This window comes from Camelina sativa, chromosome 13, assembly GCF_030686135.1.
Source record: "Camelina sativa cultivar CO46 ecotype springtype chromosome 13, ASM3068613v1".
NCBI classification, from domain to species: domain Eukaryota; kingdom Viridiplantae; phylum Streptophyta; class Magnoliopsida; order Brassicales; family Brassicaceae; genus Camelina; species Camelina sativa.
The window spans coordinates 26,747,285-26,764,447 of NC_141892.1; the positions used below are offsets into that span (position 1 = coordinate 26,747,285).

The 17,163-nt window shown below is 35.8% G+C and overlaps 1 protein-coding gene and 1 non-coding gene across 4 annotated transcripts; one reads left to right on the forward strand and one right to left on the reverse strand.

Moving 5' to 3' along the window:
• The first annotated feature begins 8,303 nt into the window (after window positions 1-8,303).
• LOC104737781 (uncharacterized) lies at window positions 8,304-11,091 on the forward strand. 3 transcript variants are annotated; one of them, XM_010458041.3, is made up of 3 exons: window positions 8,304-10,072; window positions 10,302-10,563; window positions 10,649-11,091. In XM_010458041.3, exons 1-3 carry the CDS (start codon window positions 9,252-9,254, stop codon window positions 10,817-10,819), a joined length of 1,254 nt encoding a protein of 417 aa, XP_010456343.1. In that variant the 5' UTR covers window positions 8,304-9,251; the 3' UTR covers window positions 10,820-11,091. The 3 variants fall into 3 exon arrangements, with proteins under 3 accessions (XP_010456343.1, XP_087338490.1, XP_087338489.1); XM_087482364.1 differs by having other exon boundaries at window positions 8,441-10,072; window positions 10,322-10,563; XM_087482363.1 differs by lacking the exon at window positions 10,649-11,091 and having other exon boundaries at window positions 8,441-10,072; window positions 10,322-10,563.
• A 2,997-nt stretch (window positions 11,092-14,088) lies between these two features.
• On the reverse strand, window positions 14,089-14,159 carry TRNAC-GCA (transfer RNA cysteine (anticodon GCA)). Its single transcript has one exon. It is a non-coding gene; the product is annotated as a tRNA-Cys (tRNA).
• Window positions 14,160-17,163: the final 3,004 nt, after the last annotated feature.

Genomic DNA, 17,163 nt, shown 5'->3' on the forward strand with positions numbered 1-17,163 from the left:
CAAAGAATCAACAAAACAACTCTGGTCACATCTTATCCGGTTACTCCGTCGATAGAGATTGAGCAACGACGAGATCTAAAACAGATCTGGGGGTTCATTATTTTTGGTGGAGATGAGGAATATAACTTAGTTTTGTTCGCTGGAGAAGAGAGGAAGATGACATATCTAGTTATGAATCTGAATTAAGAGTTTAGGTGAGTATCATAGATGGACAGAAATAGTGAGAAAGTAAAAAGCTTGATAAGTGAAACAATGGAGGGAGAGTAAACGAAAGTGAGAGGGAGAATGAATTTTGGTAGCTGCTTCCTTTTTTTCACTAAGTTATAAGCAGGTACATGAATTAGGTTTTTCGCATCAATCAAACATAGCGTCTCGTTTTCGATAAACGCTATAAAAAACTGAAGAATATGTCAATTATAGCAAAAGACCATTAAACGTTATATTATAATGTGATAACATCATTATTTTACCCATTTTAGCTATAGTTTTTGTATGCATTTAGGATGAGTTTGATATGATTTCAAGGCTTTAATGTCTATTATCAAGTATTTTAGCTTTCAAGAAGGTTTTACGTACAAGTTTTATAGCAAAAATGACCAAAAGACAAGGAAAATACATTTCAGGACAGATTCAGAGCTTTGCAGTACGGGACACTTTTGAAGAACTTACAGAACTCACATTTCGACGTACTTGGTGTCTATGGAAATCTGAAAGAGTTATCTTTCTCCTCGAAGTGGAATCAATTCAATCAATTCACTCACCAGAAAGTGATTCCCGATTTACCGAGGCGTGTTATAAACTGACGAGAAGATAAGTTTGAAGCCAAGTGGACTTTAATGACGGCCCGATTAGCAACCATCACTGCGGCCCGGCACGGAGGAGTCATGACGGTCCAGAACTTTCCTACGCCTCCCATTGTCCTGCACTCAAGAAGAAAAGACGTTTCTAGCCTTACAAAACCCTAAACCTAGACAAAACCCTATAAATACTCTTCTAAGCCCTAGGGTTTAGAGTGTGCAATCATTGGAGCAGCCAAGAGACACAACCAGAGGAGCAGCCAACGACCTGAAGCTCTCTCTCATCCCTCTCTTTGAAGCTTTGAGATCCACCAACTCTTTCTATTCTATTTGCTTTGTTATTTGTTTCAAAGGAAGAAGATCCTACACTTTGTTTGACAATCATTAAAGTTCGAAATCCCTTTTCTCTATTTATTCTTTTATGTTTATGAATTGTTTAAACCTTGATTTGATGATTCCCTTAGACATGCTAGAGTAGTTTTCTAGTTGGGTTTAAAGGGATAATCAAAGGGGGGAGATGATCTTAGTTTAGGTGGCAATTTTCAGGGTTTGTTAGATTCATATTCTAGTTTATTCTATGCTTTAATTCTAAGTCTTTGCTTAATGCTTTAAGTTAGCCTCATGAACTAACAATGATCTAAAGTGTGTGTGCTTTGCCAAAAGGTTGCATGTGTGCTTGACCTAACTTAGATGTGTGAGGAGTCATAGGAAGCACATGCCCCTTACATATGGAATCTCATGGATTAGAATCGAACCTGCTTAAAATGCTTTGATCTATGCGTCTTTGCCTGCGACAGTTGAGTCTCGGAGTATAGAGATCTTAGACGGTTAGCTTGTGAACTATAAGTTAACGGTTCATTCGTGTTTTGTAGTCCGAGTTTTAGATAAACAAACCAATCCTAAACTTTCCTAGATAGATAGATCATCGAAGCCATGCGATTTTTCTTGATGCCCAACACTTGTTTTATTTATTTTATTTGTTTTACTTTCGTTTATTTGCTTACTTACGACCGTGACAACCAAAACCCTATTTTTATTGAGTTCTAGCCTTACATCTCTTCCGACGGATTCTCTAAACAACAACTCTCTCTTTGTGGGATCGATCCTTAAATACTTCTACCGATTAGCTGTGCACTTGCAGCAGTTGTGTGGTCTTTAAGGTAAAAAATTGAAGTGGTAAAAACCACGCACATCATAATGCTATCAATACCTCAATTTTTTTGTAGTGAAAGTGTAAAAGGGATTCCTCCTTCTAATAAGTACATTTTTGGCATTGATGTAAAAACCATACCTCTCTAATTTAATGCATGGACGCATCCATGGCCATGAAAGCATGTACCACATTGCTGGCATCTTCTGCACTGGTCTCCATTCCAATTTCATCTGCAATAAAACGATCGACATTCTCTTCATGGTACAAATATTACAATTAATTGTTCAAACTATCTAGTGTTCATGTTTACTGGTTATCCATTCCACAGTAAAGTTCCTTTCAACCTGGTTTGGTTTAGAATTTTTTTCAGACTTGCATTGTTGTTTGTTTTTTGCTTTTTTATTTTCAGTTTTTATGGCATGAGAATTATATGGTTTCTTAAGCTTATTGGGTCTTGTTAACCTTGTGTGACCCTATTGCCATTGTAATATGTTTTTCTAGTTGTAAACCATTGAGGATGGATCTCCATAACCGGCCCATACATGTCCAAATTCATAAGGCCCATGGCTGTAGGCCCATGGCCGTTTCCTATTCCTATTGAGTTTAGGATTTATGTAATACATGTAACTCTTATTCGATTGATCAATAATACATGAGAGAATACAACTTCTAGTTTCTCTACTTTCATAACACGTTATCAGCACGAGTTTGCTCTAAAATCCACTGAGAAAATTCCCTAACCCTAAACCGCCGCACATCGTCTTTTGTTCTGAAAACTCTTGATCATGACAAGCCCGAGGTTCATTAGCCGTTCGTGATCAAGCTCCTGTTCGTTTCAAAGCTCGCATGTGGAGGTTAGTTCATGATTAGCTAGTTATATCTGAGGTCTTTAGCTCCCGGATCAATTCCAGTCAACCCCCAAACGGTGTAAGGTAAAACAATCGAACTCATCGGGCACCTATATCGAATCTGATTCCTAATTCTATTAGAACCCTACATCTACAATTATACAATCAACAAATCAAAACCCTAAACTTCTAAATCATAAAAAACCCTTAAGCTTTAAACCCAAATTCTAAAACATTAAAATTCGATTGCTATGAGGTTTTATGATTGTTTAGATTGCTTGCAATTAAATTGATTGTGTAATAATTTAAAATCTGATTATTATTGATTGTTTGTTTAAAATCAAAACCTTAAAATCAGACCTTAAAATCGGAAGTGTTCTTTGTTTTGCAGGAAACCCTAAAACTAAAACCCTAAAATCAAAACCCTAGAGAAAGGAAATATTTTTCCTAAAAAAACTCTTGTCTTAATCCTAAACTAGAAAAAGAAAATCTTATCTAGAGAAAAAAAAAATTTTAAAACCTAAAATTATTTACATATTTTTTTGTTCATACTAGATTATAAATATTGTATAGGATTATTTCATGCATATATTAACTATATATTACAAGACAAAACTATATATTAATAGACAAGAAATTACTAAAATTGATATGGTTCAGTCTTAAATACCGGATAGCCTAAAACTAAAACAATTATACACCAAAAAAAGTTGGAGCGTGATGATTAAACAAATAAAATAATTCACAAATATTATAAACAATCATATACACGAATGTTAAATAAATATTAAGCATCATTTATTTATAAATATTTCTTTTAAAACGTTGATATAATTATATCAATATAATTATATATATTTAATCAGTTATCTTTAATTAAACAATACCCAATCATGAAAACATAGCATGCTTATTTAATTGCCAATTGATAAAATAGAAAATAATACTTATCTCGATGGAGAGATATGTCATGATCGTAAATCATATAGTTTGTGAACCTCGATCATAAATCAATGTATAATAAATCATGTGACAATTAAGCACTAGGCATCATAGTTCAAACCAACGATTTACCAAATCAAAACATATTCAAAACAATGTAGCAATTAACGTAGCATATGCGACATAATGTTCTATAACATACGGTCAATCATAAACCATTAGTCTATTAAAATAATTAAGCAATTAGGTGATTGCATCATCACGGGATTAAACAAATATCGATAGTGAGACAATAAAATAATGGTTCTTAGTTTACCAAATCAAGGAGTTACCAAACTATTTAGCAAAACCCTTATTATTTATGCACAACGTACAAACATTAAGCTTGTGTCTAATAAAACATTAAGGGATTCATTGGGATCACCTTTATTATACGTTAATTTACTTTATTGCTTTATGTCTAAAATATATTATACTTGTCACAAAATATTGTTTTCATGTAAAACATAATATAGTAAAAAAAATATTATAATTTTATTTTTGTGTGTGATTATATAAAATTATGAAATATTAATGTAAATCACATCCTATTGACTTGTTGTCTATTCATTGAAGTGAATATAATTTTATGCTATATTAAAAAAATATTGAAAGCTCTTGAAGAGTATATATACTATTGCCTATGTGAACACAATTTGATATTAATGTGTTATAGTCTCCCAATTAGTCTCAAAATTAAAAGGGTGTAAGATATAATACATGACCCAATTTGCGAATATTATTGATTACATAGTGGAATTCAAATCGAGATTGATAGACATGAAGTGTCATCATCTCGAGGGAGAAAATTAATAAATCCCACATAAAGAGGTGATGAAACAAATATAAGATTATGTTCACACCCAAAATGAGTTTAATCACTCATATAAAAGAGCAAATCTTGAGGATTTGAAACATAATTATGTTGAGACAATAAGCAAAGAAAATACTTTGAAACTATAAGTATTATTACCCAAGTTAAGAAATGTATTTTAGAGATTACATGCATTATCTAGAACATAAAATGCTTACAATAAACCAGAAAGTTTAATGTAAATCTTATTTTGAAAAATGCCAATATTAGCACAATAACGGGTATAGCAAGCCTAATTGAAGGCTACGACCATGCTCATATTCTTTTACCTAATGGGACACATCTTGAAATAAGTGATGCTTTATATTCACCCAGGTCAAAAAAGAGCTTATTGAGTTTCAAAGATATTCGTTTGAATGGTTTCCATGTTGAAACTAAGGGTGAAGGGAACCAAGAGTTCCTACACATTACTGAAATCACCCAAGGATCTAAGAAAATCCTAGAGACTATACCCGCATTATCTACTGGTCTTTACCATGCTAAAATAAATATGATAGAAGCTAATATGACAATGAACAAGATGTTCAATGAACAATTCACTTTATGGCATGACCGGCTTGACCATCCGGGTTCTAACATGATGCGTAAGCTGATATTAAATTCAAATGGGCACACTCTAAAAGAGAGACGATTTATCTCTAAAAATCTCACGTGTGTAGCATGTGCACAAGGGAAACTCATTATAAGGCCATCACAAGTCAAAGTAACTAAAGAGATTTTCCACTTAAGACTATACGTCTAGATAATGCTGGTAAATTTACATCCCAAGCGTTTAATGATTATTGTATGTCCATGGGGGTAAGTGTGGAACATCCCGTGGCACATGTCCATACACAAAATGGATTAGCTGAATCCTTCATTAAACGAATACAATTAATTGCTCGACCATTACTAATGAGGTTGAAGCTTCCTATGTCGGCTTGGGGACACGCAATATTACATGCAGCAGAGCTTATACGCATCAGGCCATCTAGTGAGCATAAATATTCGTCATCCCAATTATTAACGGGTCATGAGCCAGACATATCCCATCTAAAAACATTTGGGTGTGTCGTTTATGTACCGATTGCTCCACCACAGAGAACTAAGATGGGACCTCAAAGGAGGATGGGAATATATGTTGGATATGATTCTCCTACCATTATTAAGTATCTAGAGCCAACTACGGGTGATTTATTTAAGGCTACATACGCAGATTGTCAGTTTGCTGAATCCGATTTTCCTATATTGGGTAGAGAGATAAACAAGCTGGTCAAAGAATTATCATGGAATCAAACATCCTTAAATTGGCAAGATCCTCGGACTCTAACATGTGAGTTCGAGGTCCAAAAGATTATACATTTACAAAAGCTAGCTAATCAATTGCCAGATTCCTTTGCTGACCCAAAGAGAGTTATGAAACCGTACATACCAGCTTGTAATGCACCAGTACGTATTGATGTTCACAAGGAACACAATCAACAAGTTGCTACAGATTCTAAAGCACGTTTGAAACGTGGTAGACCAATAGATTCCAAAGATAAGAATTATCGGAAAGCTAAGAAAGGTGCAAATAAAACCGAGGTTAAGGAAACCATAGACATGGCGGCGACAAATCCTAAGGTACCGAATGAGGTTTGGGACGCTGAACCTCAAGGTTCTGAAGGTATTGATAATAATGAGATCTCAATAAATTATATCATGTCTGGAATTCAATAGAACCGAAAAGATGTCGACATTGATGAAATATTTGCATACAAGGTAGCACTTGAAATAAATGAGGATCATGAACCCACGTCTATATTAGAGTGCACTCAAGGAAAAGATTGGTTAAAATGGAAAGAAGCCATTGACGTGGAGTTGAAATCATTAAAGAAAAGGAATGTGTTTGCTCTGATCTTGAGGACACCATTCGATATAAAGATAGTGGGACACAAATGGGTCTTTGTAAGGAAGAGAAATGAGAATAATGAAATCGTGAGATATAAGGCACGGCTTGTAGCACAAGGATTCTCTCAAAGACCAGGAATAGATTATGAGAAGACATACTCCCCTGTGATGGATGCAACGATTTTTAGAATTTTAATAAGTCTGGCTATAGGAGAAAAATTGATTTGCGGCTAATGGATGTAGTGACCGCATATTTATGTGGTCCACTGGATAATGATATTTATATGAGATTACCAGAGGGTATTGAGCTCAAAGATAAGAATGGTTCTCGAGAACAATACTGCATAAGGCTAAACAAATCCCCTAATGGACTGAAACAAAGTGGGCGTATGTGGTACAATAGATTGAGTGAGTACCTAGCGAAAGAAGGCTATAAGAATGATCCCATCAGTCCATGTATTTTTATAAAGAAGTTTGCAAACAAAGGGTTTGTAATCATAGCAGTATATGTGGATGATTTGAATATCATAGGAACCTCTGGGGAAATCGCCCAAACAGTTGAATATCTAAAGAAAGAGTTTGAAATGAAAGACTTAGGTAAAACTAAATTCTGTTTGGGATTGCAGCTTGAGTACATAGATAACTTGTACATCAAATGGCATATACTGAAAATGTACTCAAGAGATATAATATGGACCAAGCTCACCCATTGCCTAGCCCAATGGTTCTGAGAAGTTTAAATTTGGATAATGATCCATTCGGTCCAAGGAAGGACGATGAAGAGATTCTTGGTCCGGAAGTGTCATACCTCAGTGCTATAGGAGCGTTAATGTTTTTGGCTAGCCACACTAGACTAGACATTTGTTTTGCCGTGAACCTCTTAGCAAAATTTAGTTCTTGTCCGACCCAAAGACACTAGAACGATATCAAACATATATTGCGTTACCTACAAGGAACATTAGATTTGGGTTTATTTTATACTAACCATAACAAAGAAGGTTTAGTTGGTTTTTGCTGATGCATGTTATTTATCGGATCCACATAATGCTAGGTCTCAAACCGGCTAAGTTCAAGTGGTGCAAGTTCCATCTTGCGACAATTCAGCTGATCTTTTCACCAAGTCATTACCGACATCAACATTCAGGAAGCTCACGCACCAGATTGGGATGCGGAGACTCAAGGACTTTTAGTGATGCTTGGAACAGGGGAGTAATACGTGCTGTACTCTTTTTCCTTCACAATGGTTTTGTTCCATTGGATTTTCCTGGTAAGATTTTAATAAGGCAGCATCCCCAAGTGTATTATGATGATCTCTTAGCATTTGCACGGTTATGTCATCCAAGGGGAGTGTTGTAAACCATTGAGGATGAATCTCCATAATCTGCCCATACATGTCCAAGTTTATAAGGTTTATGGCTGTAGGCCCATGGCTGTTTCCTATTTCTACTGAGTTTAAGGTTTATGTAATACTATATATATGTAACTCTTATTCGATTGATCAATAATAGATGAGAGAATACAACTTCTAGTTTCTCTACTTTCATAACATTTATTAATAAAAGTTTAAGGTTAAAAAAATGAGTTATGATCCAAGTATAGTGTGAATATCAGATTTAAAAAAAATAAAAATTTTTGGATTTGGTAATTTAGTTAGTACGATTTTTTTTTTTGCAATTGTGTTTTATTCATGATAAGCCAATGTAACAAGTCAAATATTTTACATAGACAGCAAAAGTAGACATGGCAAAAAAAAAAAAACTAAAGCCCAATAAAGAAACCTTAGACTAAAGAAAAGCATTGTAAACAGCACAAAGGACACGTGACATTAGAGAAACATGATGGCTGACACGTGGGAAGTCGAAGAGATGGGAGTCTTCGACCACTAGTAGATTGTTGTGTCGCCGAAAAGCATCAATTCAGGCCAAAATCGCCGGAGAAATCTCAATCATCGTCGAGAGAAGTAAAGACGAAATCCCAATTTAAGCTTTGATGAGAATATGACTCCATTAATGCAGATCTTAAAACTTCTTCAACTTCATACAACAACTTTTCAATCTTCCAAGGATAATTTTGCTTAAAACCATCAATGCTGGAAGAAAAGCTAGCCACCCTTGGTATTCAACGGTGCTGGTCAAAAGCCAGCTAACGCCACTGAGGAAGCTGGCCGTTTCCGGGGAGGAAAAAACATCATAAAAACCTTTAGTCTCTCAAAGATCTAGAGAGAGAAGAGAGATAAAGGTTTTTATCGATCAAAAACAAAGCCAGCCAACAACGCTGTGGAAGTCACCAATGTCGGAGACAAAGCCGTCCACCGACGCTAAAGAAGCAGCCGATGCCGGAATCAAAGCTGGCTCAAGACGCTATGGAAGCCGCCGATGCTAGAGAAAAAGCCGCCAACACTACTATGAAAGCCAGTCGATGCCGGAAGCCACCGTCAAAATCAACGAAGCTTTCTCTTTCTTTGAAAGATTTTGTAATTTAGTTAGTACTATCAAAATAAATAGTAAACCAAAAAAAAAAGAACGAATACGTAACGAACTTGGGGGAGAAGGAGGATAGGGTAATTTCTAATTTTTTTTTTTTTTAATTTTAATTTTTTTCTTTGCTCTCTCTTTTCCAAATTCTCTTTAGAATATTTGTTTTCGTCTTCTGGAACTATCTCTTTGCCATCATCATCATCATCATCTTCCTCGGCCCTGAAATTGATCAGCCGGATCTCCATTGATGTGATGCATCAGAAGAAATCGGAAGTTCAGATCGGAAAAGAAAGCAGCGGCGTCTCTTCCGATTTCAATCCATCTCCCCCTCTTCTTTTCTTCCCACAGATCGTGTCTCACCACCACCGTGATCCCTCTATCCCGGCCGCCCCTTACAGGCGTCGCTTCGCTCCTCCTCCTCGTCCTCCCCCTTTATTTTCTCTGCGGCGCTCTCTCCGGCGCTTCCCTCTGTTTCTCTTTCTCCTCCCTCTCTCCTACTTCCTCCTCTCACATCCCACTCGCTCCTTCCTTGTCGATTTCCTCTCTGCCTTTGGTTTCTCCGCCGCACTTATTTTCTCCCTCAATCTCGCCCTCCCTCGGCTCCCTTCAATCCGCTTGTTCCTCGCACGCTCCTTCCCCTCACCTTTTCCCATCTTCTGGTCCATCGGCTCTCGCCCTAGATCGGACAAGAGGGGAAGCTCCTCCGGGTGCTGGGTCCAGCTCTATAGCAACGGTGACGTTTACGAGGGAGAGTTCCACAAGGGCAAGTGCTCCGGCTCCGGCGTCTATTACTATTCCATGAGCGGCAGGTATGAAGGTGACTGGCTTGATGGCAAGTACGATGGCTATGGTGTTGAGACCTGGGCCAGAGGCAGCCGTTACATGGGCCAGTATAGTCAGGGCCTTCGCCATGGTTATGGGGTTTACCGATTCTACACTGGAGACATGTTCTCCGGCGAGTGGTCCAGCGGACAGAGTCACGGTTGCGGAGTTCACACCTGCGAAGACGCAAGTCGCTATGTTGGGGAGTTCAAGTGGGGCGTCAAGCATGGTCTTGGTCATTACCACTTCAGGTAACTTACTTGTTGAATGCCATTTTTCTAGTTTATCTCGTCAACCAAATCCTGTATCTTATTATTTGGGTCTGGCAAATGTATGTGCCCCTAGTGTCCTGGATTATGAAACCTAGCTGGGCTTCCCTTTTAACTGTATAATCTCTCTCCTTAGTTACACAGTCTATGAATGATTTCCTGAAAATTAGAGGTATTTCTGATAGATTCTATCTTGTTTGTTTTTAACTAGGAACGGGGACGTATACGCAGGAGAATACTTTGCTGACAAGATGCATGGATTCGGGGTCTATGGGTTTGCAAATGGTCACCGGTATGAAGGAGCTTGGCATGAAGGTAGGCGGCAAGGGCTGGGGATGTATACATTCAGAAATGGAGAAACACAGTCGGGCCATTGGCAAAATGGGATCCTCGACATTCCAAGCACACAAAATTCAACTTTTCCCATATCTCCTGTTGCAGTCAACCATTCCAAAGTGCTAAATGCAGTCCAGGTTTGTCTGTCCCTCCCAACTTTTAAGAAAGAGCAAGTCTTTGTATACAAGTAGCATTAAGCCATAAACATTTGTAAATTCACAGGAGGCACGGAGAGCAGCGGAGAAGGCTTATGACGTAGACAAGGTTGATGAGAGAGTTAACAGAGCGGTTGCAGCTGCCAATACAGCTGCCAATGCTGCAAGACTGGCGGCCTTCAAAGCTGCCCAAAAACAATCTAAAAACATGGACAATTTTCCGATTCCTGTTGTGTGAACCAATTCTACTAGTAGTGCATATTACTCAAGAGACCGTCTTGGGAAAAGCAATGCAAAAAAAACCCTGGTTAGCTGGTTCGTTCAAAAGAGATGAATATGATGTAAAGCTCACGGCTCAACTCATATTTTGATTTCCTTGTTCCAAGGCGTGGCAGAGACATATGCTATATATAGCGTGAGATCGTGGATTGTGAATCATGATTCTGACAGACAACTGAGTTGTTTTATGTGTGCCCTAAATCCAGTAATTAAACAACAAATTCGAATGAAGGTGTATTTGAAATGCCTTATAATCCGACAACATGACTTGGTAATTCTGATACGTTTTGATAAGCTTATTATTAATTGAAGAGGACGGAGTGGAGAGGAAGTGGTGACGTTGAGTCATAGGCCAGTCTTCAACGGAGTGTTCTTGTTGCGGGTTCATCATTCTTAAGTAGCAGCTGAGGCTGTGACTGTTGAGTTTGTTTTACATTCTAATTATTTACAATTTTATGTTATATCTTAAGATATGTTTATTGGACCTTAAGAGGTAAAGATTATGTCAAAGTTTTCGGTATGTAATGGAAAACTTAAAGTACAAAAAAAAAACTAATTCACTCACTGTTTTTTTTTTTGGTCGGAACTAATTCACTCACTGTTTTAACCTCTAATTTATAATTTAAATTTTGACACTGACCTATTAGTGATTATTATTATTTTCTGTAACAGCTGTTTTGCATTGGTAGTAGGAACAAAATATGGAAATAGAAAAGATTGTCATTAGTGAATCTAACAACTACATAATACACATAATTTTAAAAATAATAAAGTGAATATTATATGAAATTTAATTCATTGAAATACATAATTGAAAGCACTATATTTATACATAAAATTTTAAGCCCTTTCAAATTAAAAAACAAGCCTTCATCATTTATTGCAAATCAATTTAACATGGAAAAAAACTGAACTGAAAATAGCATACTTAAATTGGAGAGTCTATGATTTTATAACAAATTACTCAATAACTTGAATTTCTCCTTGAGTCTTTTCTTTGTCTTGATAGAAACCGACCTCAATTTTGCTTTTATAACTTCTTCATCAACTGTCACACCACCCAAACTTGTAAACACGCCAAGGAGAAAAGATTGTTCCAACCAATCACCATCATCATCAACCATCAACCATCATCATCATCTTCCTTCTTCTCCTTCTTCGATTTCACAACAGGAGTAGAGTCAGTAGTTCCCTAAATCTCCTTAGCACGTGCCAAAAGCAACAATGACCTTGTTTGCATCATAATTAACATAAGGCTGTTAGATAGAGGTGGTGTAGTACAAGATGTCACAATCCACCCTTTCAGATTTATATTTTAATAATTTAGAACAATGTTAATTTACCAATAAAAGTAATTTTCAAAAGTTAGTTAGAGTATAAAGATTTACCAAAATTTCTAGAATAATACCAATTTGAATAATCGAAATTATGTAATAGTAGTGTTTTGATATTATCAACTTTGTAATCTTAAGTTGGACAAATAATATGAGTGAAGTTTGTACTAAATTTGTTGGAGTGATGCATGTGAAAGAATTTGTATACATTATCTTATAAGAATGACATTCATCATTTGAGATATAATCTTCCTTGTTGAGGTCAAAGCTATGAATGTTTTGGAACGTAAACACCTATAAGCAGCTGCATGATAATGTACATCATGAACATGAATATGACGAATGAATAAATAATTTCAACTTAGTTTGAACGACGAAAATGAATTTCATCTTTGTATGAATTGTAAAATAACGAAGAAAAAACCTCATAATCGATAATGAATTCCAAGACACTACCACAAAACCAAATCACCATTTATAAAGATAATCATAAATAATGCATACTAATCTTTTTCGAATAATGCATACTAATCTTCGTAATAATGCATTATTAGGAAGATAATCACCAATTATAAAGATAATCATAAATAAATAATGCATACTAATCTTCTTAATAATGCGGGGAAACGAGCTATTTCCCCCCAAGAACTATCATATCTCGCTTGATGGAGCCCGAACTTAAGCCACAATCTATATAGCTATGTAAACTATGACCAATCTCTATGTCCCCCAAATTAAAAGTTCTACACCTATATCCCCATGAAAAAAAAGTTCTATATCTATTTACACCTAGACCTGGTTATGTGACGGTTTACTATTTGCTTAACCGTCTAACGAATAGCCTAAACCAAAATTGACCAGATTAAACCTGATTTTACCCGAATTTGTCGATTTAACCAGATATATCATCCTCTCAATCTCGAGAAAACCCTAAATCGAAAAATCCCCAAATTTCTCCCAACAAAACCCTAAATCGAAAAAATCCCCAAAACTTGAAGAACCCTAAAAACTGTGATTTCGAGTTCTTTCGAGTTGAGAGACGATGTCGTTAGTTGAGAGAGATCCCGGCGGTGATTACGACTAAGAAGGTGAAGATCGAGACGAATTTCACATCGAACAGCTAGTTGAGGATTTTAGCGACGAACCTCCCCGGAAACGGCAATTCCACTTCTTCCCCACACTACGAGAGAGAGGGAAAATGTAAAAACTACCATTAAAGCAGCCCATGCGAGACTTACTATATCCATGTGAATTCTGCCCCCTATTTCTATGAATATGAAGAAACTATTCCATTATTGTTCACTAATAATAGTGAAATCACTGGTGCAGAGTCAAAAAAAGGGAGAGGTATTTGGTCACCATTGACGAACTACTCCAAAAATCCACTTATCTTATCTTATAATGAGTTATTCTTAATTATAGAATTTCTAGTAGAATCGACAAGATGTAAACACAAGCAAACGGACATTTTTCGAAGTATCCAAGGAATCTGACTCACATGTAGAAAGAAGAAGACTTTTTCTTTCTTTTATGATTTTTTATTTTTGGAAGTAAAATGAAAGGCAATTCTTAATCTAATCTAATATTTATTGAATGTCTGAGCATTCCGAGACTTTCATGAGTCTATATCCAAAGTATCTTAGGTCCTTTCCAAAACTATTAATTAAATTCCCTCTCTGGCTATCCAATCTAATTGAAAACTCAGTAAATGGAACTAAATTAGTAGTGGCAAGTAAAGATTTACAGATTGCCCTCCACTACTTGAAGTTTTCCTTGAATCTGATAGGCAAAACTTTAGGTTAGATAATAGAACCTCGAGAGCCGGGGGCTTAGAATAACGAAAAGAAAGTATCAAGAGTCTTTTCCTACGTTTGATATTTAAAGTCTGTTGTTGAGGCGGCACCCGGATTTGAACTGGGGAAAAAGGATTTGCAGTCCCCCGCCTTACCACTCGGCCATGCCGCCAAAACGATAGAAACTAGATTCCAATTTTCTTTTTCAACTCCGAAAAAAATATATATATAGATTTTAAGTCACAAAATATAGAATCTAGTACAAACCAGAACCATTAACTATTGACTGTAAATTCATTACCTTTTTTGAATTAAAATTAAAATCTACTTTTTTTTATTTCTAATAATATTAAGAAAATCATTAGAAATACATTTATAACTCATCTATATTGAGTTTTTTTCAATTAAAAAGAAATCTTCTTCAATTTCAATTATAACAGTAATTATGAGTATATGTAAACCCCAGAATCAGAACATACGTTATGTTGTGTTATAGAGCTATAGCTCTATAATGGGGTATTTTATCTCTCTAGGGATGCTTTTGAGGAGTAATTCTCAATAAATTTTTATATTTCAATTTTTCCCTTGACTTGAAGAGAACATTTCCTTTTTGATAAAGCACAGCATGTGCTGTCCCAAATAGAACTGTACCACAATAAAAGAAGAAAAAGAGACATATATATCTGTGCATTCTTTTTTATTTTAATAATAAAAAAATTAATAAATAAAAAAACACAAGTTTTCTTACCTACTTCAATTTTTTGATATTCTAACTATTCTATTCAAAATAGGGAAAAATCAATCTCTTTTCTGCAAATCTTTTTTTAAACAATGAAATACAAATACATGAAAAAGTAAAGTGGTTAAAAAAAAAGTTTTCTATTTATTATATGTTTATCTGCTCGAACAGATCCAATGATGAATAAATTTTTAATGGTATGCAATCGAATTGGAATATGTAATATCATAGGTGAAAATGAAATTACTTTTTTTCTAGTCTTTACAAAACTCCGTAAGTTCCAGTGGTATTTCTCAATTCTGTTCCATGTTGGATCTATTTTTTTTTTTTTAATTCCAATTGAATCTAGTCTCCGTTCATACGTATTTCATACATTCCATATATCTTGGAGTTGGATAAAATTTCATGTGATTCAGTAAACAGAATAGAAATTCCATTATTGCTAGATCGAATTCTATGGATATGATTCGGTGAAGAATGAGAGATGGGATGGGATTTTTTCAATAAACGGATAAATGGGAAATTCAAAAAAGATGCTTGGGGATGAAAAAGAGGGAACATCTACAATACCCGGATTTAATCAGATACAATTTGAAGGGTTTTATCGGTTTATTGATCAGGGTTTAATAGAAGAACTTTCTAAGTTTCCAAAAATTGAAGATATAGATCACGAAATTGAATTTCAATTATTTGTGGAAACATATCAATTGGTAGAACCTCTGATAAAAGAACGAGATGCTGTCTATGAATCACTTACATATTCTTCTGAATTATATGTATCCGCGGGATTAATTTGGAAAACCAGTAGGAATATGCAAGAACAAAGAATTTTTATTGGAAACATTCCTTTAATGAATTCCCTTGGAACTTCTATAGTAAACGGAATATACAGAATTGTGATCAATCAAATATTGCAAAGTCCCGGTATCTATTACCAGTCAGAATTGGATCATAACGGGATTTCGGTCTATACCGGCACCATAATATCAGATTGGGGAGGCAGGTTAGAATTAGAGATTGATAAAAAAGCAAGAATATGGGCTCGGGTGAGTAGGAAACAAAAAATATCTATTCTAGTTCTATCATCAGCTATGGGTTTGAATCTACGAGAAATTCTAGAGAATGTTTGCTACCCTGAAATTTTCTTATCTTTCTTGACCGATAAGGAGAAAAAAAAAATTGGGTCAAAAGAAAATGCTATTTTGGAGTTTTATCAACAATTTTCTTGTGTAGGTGGGGATCCAATATTTTCTGAATCCTTATGTAAGGAATTACAAAAAAAATTCTTTCACCAAAGGTGTGAATTAGGAAGGATTGGTCGCCGAAATATTAATTGGAGACTGAATCTTAATATACCTCAGAACAATATATTTTTGTTACCACGAGATATATTAGCAGCTGCCGATCATTTGATTGGGATGAAATTTGGAATGGGTACACTTGATGATATGAATCATTTGAAAAATAAACGTATTCGCTCTGTAGCGGATCTTTTACAAGACCAGCTCGGGTTGGCTCTGGCTCGTTTAGAAAATGTAGTTAAGGGAACTATCTCCGGAGCAATTAGGCATAAATTGATACCTACTCCTCAGAATTTGGTAACTTCAACTCCGTTAACAACGACTTATGAATCCTTTTTCGGATTACACCCATTATCTCAAGTTTTGGATCGAACTAATCCATTGACACAAATCGTTCATGGGAGAAAATTGAGTTATTTGGGCCCTGGCGGATTAACAGGGCGAACTGCTAATTTTCGGATACGAGATATCCATCCTAGTCACTATGGGCGTATTTGTCCCATTGACACGTCTGAAGGAATCAATGTTGGACTTATTGGATCTTTATCAATTCATGCCAGGATTGGTGATTGGGGATCGTTAGAAAGTCCATTTTATGAACTCTTTGAGAAATCAAAAAAAGCACGGATACGGATGCTTTTTTTATCACCAAGTCAAGATGAATATTATATGATAGCGGCAGGAAATTCTTTGGCTCTTAATCGGGGCATTCAAGAAGAACAGGCTGTTCCAGCTCGATACCGCCAAGAATTTTTGACTATCGCATGGGAAGAGGTTCATCTTCGAAGCATTTTCCCTTTCCAATATTTTTCCATTGGAGCTTCTCTAATTCCTTTTATCGAACATAATGATGCGAATCGAGCTTTAATGAGTTCTAATATGCAACGTCAAGCAGTTCCACTTTCTCGGTCCGAAAAGTGCATTGTTGGAACTGGGTTGGAACGCCAAGTGGCTTTAGATTCAGGGGTTCCCGCTATAGCCGAACACGAGGGAAAAATCCTTTATACTGATACTGAGAAGATCGTTTTTTCGGGCAATGGGGATACTCTAAGCATTCCATTAATTATGTATCAACGCTCAAACAAAAATACTTGTATGCATCAAAAACCTCAGGTTCGGCGGGGTAAATGCATTAA